This window comes from Lolium rigidum, chromosome 3, assembly GCF_022539505.1.
Source record: "Lolium rigidum isolate FL_2022 chromosome 3, APGP_CSIRO_Lrig_0.1, whole genome shotgun sequence".
NCBI classification, from domain to species: Eukaryota; Viridiplantae; Streptophyta; class Magnoliopsida; order Poales; family Poaceae; genus Lolium; species Lolium rigidum.
Window position 1 is genome coordinate 318461544 of NC_061510.1, and position 9374 is coordinate 318470917.

A 9374-nucleotide genomic window follows, 5' to 3' on the forward strand; every position below is an offset into this window, starting at 1 on the left:
AGCACGTGAAGATGTACGTGTGATTTTTTCGTTTCAATTTTTTTAAATTCAAAATATGTGTAACATGAATTTCAAAATAGAGGGAGCATATGCTCTCATGTTCCAAAACACCAGGGAGAAACTGGTGTTTTGGAACATGAGAGCATATGCTCCCTCTATTTTGAAATGCATCTTACACATATTTTGAATTTCAAAGAAATTGAAACCAAAAATTCGCATGTAAATCTTCTCGTGCTATACGCTTACAAAGTTGTTTCATAAAAAATCGACTTACCATGTGACGTGTGTAAAAAATACAAAACTCGGCGCTAAAAATAATGCTTTTCACAAGATAAGTTTTCTCTTTTTTATATAGACCACAAAAAATATTGGTTTTTCGTGAAACTTGACGAACGAACATATATTATGAAGATGTACATGTAAAAAAATTTGTTAAAATTTTTCGACATTTCAAAATATGATTTTTTGGTAGAGGGTGCATACGCACCCGGGAGCCGAATTGAATTTCCGCAGATTGTTTTATTTCTATATTCTTTTGTTTCTAGTTGTGATTGCTATAGGAGTTTCTTAAGGTTACCAGAACTGGCATGCTTCTCATTCATCGATACAAGTGCGTTCCTAGAGCATGGCAGAATGTCGTGCCTCTATTGATCGAGATGTATCTTTTGTATAAAATCCACATAAAATTTGTACGACTTGAGGTACTCGCTATTTATTAGCATGCCAACATAAGGATAGCCGGTTAACATATAGATTTTTTCATGACTAAAACAACGAATGCTTTAAAACTAGCAATCCTAAGAAATAGTAGACCGCCAAGGACTACACTGCGGCTGTGTTGATGGCATCATAAGAATGTGCCTTACTTAGCTAAGTTCAACTATTACAACTCAAACTAGTATGTAAATATACTACATAGTCATCTACTTTCCCCGATCGGATTTAATCAATGCGGATGCGATCGGATTTATTCAAATCGGAGGGAGACCTGCAATTTTTTAGCAGGTGGATGCATCAATTTTTTAAGTCCAGAGATAGTAAGAAAGACTAAGACTTTTTTTTTTTTTTTGAGGTAAGAAAAACTAAGACTTGAATTTGAAGCCGTCGACATTTTCAGTGGATTGAGCCGATGTCCACCAGTGATCCCTCCAATTTCAGATTTTTTAAAATTTTAAAACCTCACACTTCTATGCTTCTAAAAATTATGGTGTTAAATATAAAAGTCCCGTTAAAAAATACATTATATTTTGGGAAATAAAAAAACAAATTTGTGACAGTAAATGGTAATACAATAGTATTAAAATAGTACATCTTTTTGTCAAAAAAGACAAAGTATGATTATTCATTTGTAAAGCTGTGCCAATCTTTTCTTCTTTTGTGCAGGACTATCTAGTCATATTTTGTATACTAACTTTTGCAAAGCACAAAAAGCAATTACAAGGGTCAAAAATCCTTTTGCAAAAATTTCAGATGTCTTCACACATGCATTGTAGATCCTCTTACAAAAAATTCATATAAAAAAAATTACTAACTTTTGCAAAGTTACTCATATGCAATTGTCTTCACACATGCATTGTTCGAGTCGAGCTCTTGAAGCCAAGTAAAAAAGATCCGGCAATGCGTAATAGAGACAAGGTACAAATTATTAGTCCTGTTAGTGAATAAATCCTAAAGAACCTACGTCACTTCATGGTTGGCGTTTGATCTATCCAAGAACACGACCATGCCTATAGCCCAGTGTGCATCAAAAACCAAATTCCAAATCAGAACTATACTCATACTACAGCTGTAGTTCTGCAACAAGGTACCCAGGAAAACAGCTCCAGTCAGGCACCTGAATACAACACTCAAGCCCAACGTTTCTTCTCCTGCCCAGGCTTGATCTCATGGGTGAGCATCCTGGGAGCAATTGCCATTGACATGAGCTCCTGGAAGAGGAGCTTGCATGCGTATGGTATATGGACCTGTGGAAGGACAGAGATAGTATGATTTACTAGCGCTGGCAAAGCATGCCAAGGAAGGTAGCAAAAGGGGTTATTTGGAAGAATGTTATTCAGGTCGAAATTGGACCAAAGAGGCCCTAGGTTCGGAGCCAAGTTCTAATTACCTGGACAATGTCTGTCTTGTTCTTGCAACCTCTGCACTCGAAGGAATTCTTCTTGAGATTGGCAATGGCAATGAGTCCGCACTTCTCACACACATGTACTCTGTAAGCATCGCTCTGGTCAAATAACCGTTCCTTCAAGAAAAATGCAGCGCCATGAGCAATCATACAATCCCTCTCCATTTCTCCAAAACGGAGACCACCATCACGGGAGCGCCCTCTGCTGGCTGCCTGGTCAATATCTGGACAGGACCACGGCCTCTAGAGTGAATTTTGTCATCCACCATGTGCTTAAGTCTCTGGTAGTAAGTTGGACCTAGGAAGATCATTGCAGTCAATTTTCTCCCAGTGTGACCATTGTACATGGTCTCAAATCCACGCATTTGATAACCACACTTATGAAGTGCCTTACTGATGTTATCCACCTGAAATGGAGTTAAGATGTTACATAATTACGCACAATTCAGATAGCAAGTTCAGTTTCAATGCAAGTTACAAGAGAAGAGATCGAAATTCTTTTTTCCTTGGCAACTATTAGAAAAGAAGAAGAAATGAGCCTCCAGACGGTTACTCACAGTAACATCAGTGAAAGGAGTTGCATCTCCTTCCTTTCCCATGTGAGCTGCAACTTTACCCATAATACACTCAATCAGCTGGCCGATAGTCATACGGGATGGAATAGCATGTGGATTCACAATGATATCAGGCGTGATGCCTTCGATTGTCCATGGCATGTCCTCTTGTGTGTAAGTCATTCCAACGGTTCCCTTCTGACCATGCCTACTACTGAACTTATCTCCTATTTGTGGTATGCGAACCGATCGCATTCTAACCTTGACAAATCTCAAACCATCAGCATTTGTTGTTAAAAGAACCTGCAAAAATATAAAATGCTCAGGATTTAACTGTTTGAAACTGATAAGACCACATAAGAAAATGAACAGCGGGGCGAATAGCCAAAAACAAACCTGATCCACCATCCCACTTTCACTGTGACGCAGAGAAGTACTATGATCACGCTTTGAGTATCTAGTAGCTTGCCCTTGAGCATCATCTTGTGGAATAGGAGATGTCTTCCCAATAATGACATCTTCCCCAGAGACCCTTGTTCCCTGATACATGAATTATATATAGATTAGGGAGTCAGCAGCGCAGTTGTGATAAAGATAAGCCTACAGTAATCAAATCTTCTACTCACTGGTGGTGCAAGTCCGTCATCATCTAATTTATCATAGGACCCATGGCGCATTCCCTACAAAGAAAAATACAAGAACATTAGCCACATAAGGACTTGGAAGAGAAAATCTGTGATGAATTCTTGAAAACATCACCATGGTGTTCTCCCTATTTGGACGGCCAAATTCCTCTTTGACAAGAGTTCCCATCTTCTTTTCCTCATCTCTGCATACAAAGTGCGAAGATTAGATTGTAAGCATTTCGGTGAACAGAGTGGTGGCATAGCTTACAGTAGAATATGCTGAAATGCCAACTGTACCTGTAAGAGCGGAAAAATAGTGATCTGAAGAACCCACGATCTATTGAAGATTGGTTCATAATAACCGAATCTTCTTGGTTATATCCAGAGTAGCATGCAATGGCAACAATAGCATTCTTCACAAACCACCAAAGCAACGCATTAGTGATTACATAAAATGCAGAGGGAGATTCAAAATATAAATAGCAAAGGAAAGAAAATGTCCCAAGTTAAGATTGTTCACTTACAATGCCAGCCGGTAACTGCCTGAAGTGCAAATGCTCCATAGCACGAGTAGTAACAAGAGGCTTTTGTGGGTAGTACAGAACGTAGGCCAACGTGTCCTGAAACCAAATGGTGGGGGGTGAAGGTCCAAACCAAGTCCACCAAACCGAGATACAGAGACAGATGGCACACTCACCATTCTTAACTGATAGTTAGTAACATAGATTCCCATAGCTTGCTTTCCCATAGCAGACTGATAAGTATTACGAGGTGACTGTAATCAAGGAAACGAATTAGACATGCGTAAAAGAAGATGCAGTGCATAGCATTTTGTAAGGGGATGAGTCACCTGGTTGTGATCAGGGAAAGGAATAATCGACGCGCACACACCAAGGATCAAAGAAGGGTGAATCTCACAGTGTGTGTAAGTCGCAAGATATGCCTCCTCTGGATTATTCCTCGCACCTAAAAGTTCCTGAAATTTTAATTTTTTGGCATTATTAGCAGACATGAATCTAGGATGAAGGAAACGCCCTTCGGTGTAAAGAAATGCAAATAGAACGAGACAATGGAGATGTTTCGTGTAAAGGAATGCCAATAGAATTGAGACCTGGTACTTCAAGGGGAACAGAACTGACTTACAGTTATAGTCATAGAGATCATAGTAGTCTCTTCCTCTTCAGTATCTATGTACTCTATAAAACCTTTGGCAACCAAGTCGTGCCAACCTTCGTCAGGAGTCTCCTGGATAACCACACAGTAGGATAGTAATAGGAGCATATCAGAACAAATACATGCAAGCAATCCGAATTTAAATAACATGTAGCATAAAGTAGAGAATGTCAGACTCTTTGCTGCAATGCTCGAATATGCTTCTTCTTAATGAGAAGCCTCTGGCTTTCAACAATAAACAGTGGACGACTGCAACGCCCATAATCCGTATAGAGTCGAAGTTCTTTAAGACGAATATCACGAACCACACCAACTTCAGTGTTGACATCAATCTGAAAATTGACATTATTCACCATGTAATTTGAGATCTGAATTTCCTTGAAAATCCCATACGAGCAATAAATGGCTTTCTTAACCTGTTATATGCTAGAAAAATTCTAGATGTCCATGTTTACCCAACTGCACAAAATGATATTTACTATACATTGTTACAGACTAAGTTAGAATTGCATAAGGGGATCAATAAAACCACATCCATTTTGTTAAAGAAGTGCTTACAATCTGCTACATATATATATATTACTACATTAGGCAGATAATATCTAGTTTTCAATACTCTATCCATTCTTGTACATTGCCAGCAGCTTTTTGCTTGAAACAGGAAAAGCAGGGCACAAACCTGTCTTCTCAAACGCCGAAGTGTCTTCACCAATAGGTCAGGATTCCTATGAATTCCAACCCAGCAACCATTAACGAAAATTTTAGCAGCTTGAGGAATGACTGCTGGTGATATCTCCTGTTAAAATGAATCCAGAACCAAATCAGTAACTGTTGTAACTGGTAACTGACAAAAAACTATAACCTTAAGATTTTGTACAATATAAACAAAGTCAAAATGCATGCAGATAAACTGACAAGAAGAGAAAGCAAACCTCAAAATTTTCTGTGCCCCACTCTTCCAAAAATTCCAAAATAGGATTTGCGGCAGAACCAACAGTGATATAGACCATCAAGGCAAGATTTTTTACCAAGCCACAAGCCTGAATACAAGGTGTATGGAATATAAACCATCAACCGACTCCTTTAAACATTAGAAAATGTCAGTGACTTACTTGTCCTTCGGGTGTTTCAGCAGGACACATCATTCCCCAATGAGAATTATGAAGTTGGCGAGGTTTTGCCAGTTTCCCTATTAATAAGATATTAAGATCACTAACCCTAAGAAAATAAAATTTCAACAGGAAGGTAATGTATGAAAAAAAAAGTTATATCAACCTTCACGCCCAATAGGAGAGTTCAGCCTCCGCAGATGTGATAATGTAGAAGCATATGTAAGGCGATTGAGCACCTTGGTACGAAAAGAAGTGGAATACACAGAATGCATATCAGAACATTTGTTTGCCAAACCATGTTGAAGTAGTAAATAATACAGGTGAATGTGATCACGAAGAAGTACACACACCTGAGACACACCGGCTCTTGTACCAGCTTGATTAGCCTGTCCCCAGTTTCCCGTAGCAAGGGAATACTTCAATCCACTAGTAATGGTTTTCGCTTTGATGGCAAATTGCAAATTAACTTCCTTCCCATTATCGACACACTGCATTCAACGAGAAATAGAAGTTAATAATTATCAGGATTGAGTAAAAGACAGAGCATGGTACTTTAGGCAAGGGGGAGACCTTCTGAACATATGACCTCACATCCCTCGTCAGTTTCCTGAAAAGCTGATTTTGCAAGCAAAGAATAGTATATTAGTTCCCAACCGAAGAAAAAAAGAAGATATTGAACACACTTAAATAAGCTAGCATATTGCAACGAACCATTCTGAACAGTCCTCCAAGCAATGGACCTGCAAGGTCCAGCCTTTTGTTACCATAATGATCTCTGTCATCTTCAGCTCTTCGACCAAGAGCAACCATCAATAGGCGGTGAATAATATACCTGCACAATGGATATACGAAATTAGCTTATCTGCTTCACCCAAGCTACAGGATAGCATGCAAACTTCACTATCGACAACAGACTAATGTGCAGTTTGGAACACATACCCAAAGTAGTATGCCTTTTTAGTTTCACAAAATTCGCCTACACCAACATGGGGCAACATTTCCTTTTGAAGTATCTCTTTGGCATACCTAAGAAGTCAAGGAGGTGAGCACTAAAACATTACAATTTAATCATCTAGCAAATGTAGAGTTAATTCTTTGGTACATCATACTTGATTCTCTTTTCTCTTGTTACACCAACTGTAGCACCACGCTTTCCAATGTAGTCCAGAGCAACCTACAAACAAGCTTATCAAAGTTTTACACATATGAAGTAGAAACAATGTAGCAAGTCATATATAACTACCCAAGTTTCGTTCAAAGTCCAATTTAAGGAGTGCCCAAGTAGGAATAAAAGTTTAGTTTCATGACATAAATTCAAGTTGGTGTGTTGTCAATTCAAGTAATAGAGAACAATTGTGTTCCACATATCAAATGGCGGAAGGAACATACCTGCTGATTTTGAATGACAAAAGCTTCCTCCAAAGATGGGCGTAGCAATTCCATCATTTGTGTATCGGCAAAATCGTAACATATGTGCTCCAGGATATCTTTGTCGGCAACAAATCCTAATGCTCTAAACACAATAATGATGGGAATGTCTGCACGAATGTATGGCAAAGTAGCACGAATATATTGACCTGATGTACCCTGCAGCACAGTTATTACAATTCTAACATTAGTATATGCTATGTAAGAAGACAACCATGGACACATGGATCTATGATGAGCGATTTTGCAAAGCTTCAGTAAGTCACTGACCCCTTTCGCGCCTGCACGGGAAAGCATCCGAACGAACATGCTACTAGCAGGTCTATTCTGGTTCTCTGCCATTGAACGGACTTCACCCACATATGCAAACTTATTTGGTTGCCTCTTCTTAAAAACATAGACATGGTTGGTGCTCATCTTCTCCTGTGCAATGAGAACCTTTTCACTGCCGTTGATTACAAAATATCCTCCTTGGTCATAAGGGCACTCTCCAAGTTCTGTGAGATCCTTCTCAGATTGTTGATACAGTGTGCAGTAACTGGAACGCAACATGATCGGAACCTGCAGGGGGGGGAAATGTTGATAATCGAACAATACAAATAGCGGATACTATCAGCATGTATGAAATTGTTGCCCACAACACCTTTCCAATGAAAACTTTTGGATATTCTGCTGTTTCTGTAACTTCTTCACAGTCGTGTCCCTTCTTTACAACTCTGTATGATACATCAACATAAAGTGGTGCTGAGTATGTCAGATTCCTGAGCCTTGCTGATTTGGGGAATAAGGTAGCGGTTTCTCCATCAGCTTCGGTCATCATTGGTTTGCTCAGGTAGATTTGACCAAAGCTGATCTTGTGGAGTGTCTAGAGAAGAACCAATACCATCGTAAGTTACAGATCATGGGAAATGGAGAAAACAGACATAAGAAAACCCGGTTTAAACGAAAAGGCATTAGCAAGGGTGTACATGGTAGCACTAGCAACATTCTGAATTCGCCATGAACTTATTACTGCTAAAAGCTTACGATATCACCGTTACAGTTCTTGTTACGATTTTAGCACGGCCAGCCCATTTTAGCACATATTGTTCAGTGGACTATATGTTGTAGAGGCATAATCTTAACAATGACTGAAACAAGACAGCAAACAGTTTCTTCATACTTATTAGGAGGAGGGAACTTACCCCAACTTCATTTCAGTTTCTACCACTTACTTAGCATAAAAATATCTTTATTTCCCTAGTAGCATTTCTGTTGCTAGAACCTAACTCAAACCAGATATGCCTTTTCACACCAGTGTGTCAAGACATTAAAATGTCCTGGAAGTGTGTGAATTACATGTTTACTTAATTATTTAATTCAATTTCTGCTCTGTTATAACAACATAGTAATATGAATTTATGAATTTATGGTAGCTGAAAATCTGCAGTGCCTTTCTAGCTATCGTTATCAAGCCGGTGGCAACTGGAGTGACAAGGTAATATCTGGAAAGTCATTCTAAGCATTCCTGGTGCTAAACTCTTAGATTCAAGCACTCAGCACCTCATTCAACACTAGATACCGAACTATTCAACCCTTCAAAATCAAAATCACATTCAGCACCAACATCGAACAGCAGCAAGTAGCTAGGTACCCTCCCAAAACCCTAAAACTGGCCAACCTAGCCGAGCAGCCAGCCAACCAACCACCGAGACATACCACCAAGCTGGGGAAACCCTAGGCGGCCAATTTATTTAAGAGCAGCAATATGAGCAACAGTTAAGCCATATAATTCGCTACGGTCGTGGAGGGGCAAGCAACCTCGGCGAACTCGGCCTGTCGGCCTGGGTTGTGCTGCGACTCGGGGCGGATCTCGATGTCTGCGGACTCGTCGACGATCTCCTGCATGGTGTTCTGGATGAACTCGTCGAAGGAGTCGAGCTGCTGGCGCACGAGGCCCTTCTCCTCGAAGTAGGCGGAGATGACGGCCCAGGCGTCCTCCTGGGTGATCTCGTCCTCGTCGCGCGCCTCCTCCGCGTCCTCGTCGTCCCCGTCCCCGCCGCCGCCGCCGTACCCGCCCTCGCCGTCCTCCTCGGCGCCGTAGCCGCGGTGGTGGAGCTGCTGGTGCCCGCCCATGTCCATCTCCATCCCCTCCTCGTACTCGTCGTCCTCCATGGGGGGAACCCTAGTGGCGCCCGGGGATGGGGTGGGTGTGTCGGCTCACCGCTTCTCGGGAGGGAGGAAGGAGGAAGTGAAGAATTGGGGACGATTTTGCCGATCTGGTTCAGATTATATTTGGGGGCTCAAGAGGTCGGTTTGGAGTTCGGGTGTTTGCCCGATGGGCTATACGGCCCTGGGCCTATTTAGGCCTCGTTTAGTA

The 9374-nt window shown here is 40.7% G+C and overlaps 1 protein-coding gene across 1 annotated transcript; it reads right to left on the reverse strand.

Annotated features, from left to right (window-relative positions):
• Window positions 1–1490: 1490 nt before the first annotated feature.
• On the reverse strand, window positions 1491–9238 carry LOC124703775 (DNA-directed RNA polymerase II subunit RPB2-like). Its single transcript, XM_047235994.1, is given in 26 exon segments — window positions 1491–1964; window positions 2108–2325; window positions 2328–2529; window positions 2680–2979; window positions 3073–3216; window positions 3303–3356; window positions 3436–3505; window positions 3600–3715; window positions 3827–3922; window positions 4000–4077; window positions 4153–4278; window positions 4446–4547; window positions 4652–4807; window positions 5155–5271; window positions 5408–5515; window positions 5588–5664; window positions 5751–5823; window positions 5938–6075; window positions 6158–6202; window positions 6299–6419; window positions 6527–6613; window positions 6697–6761; window positions 6977–7174; window positions 7286–7576; window positions 7659–7880; window positions 8816–9238. Coding segments are annotated over 26 exon segments (3675 nt in total). The 5' UTR covers window positions 9170–9238; the 3' UTR covers window positions 1491–1847.
• Window positions 9239–9374: the final 136 nt, after the last annotated feature.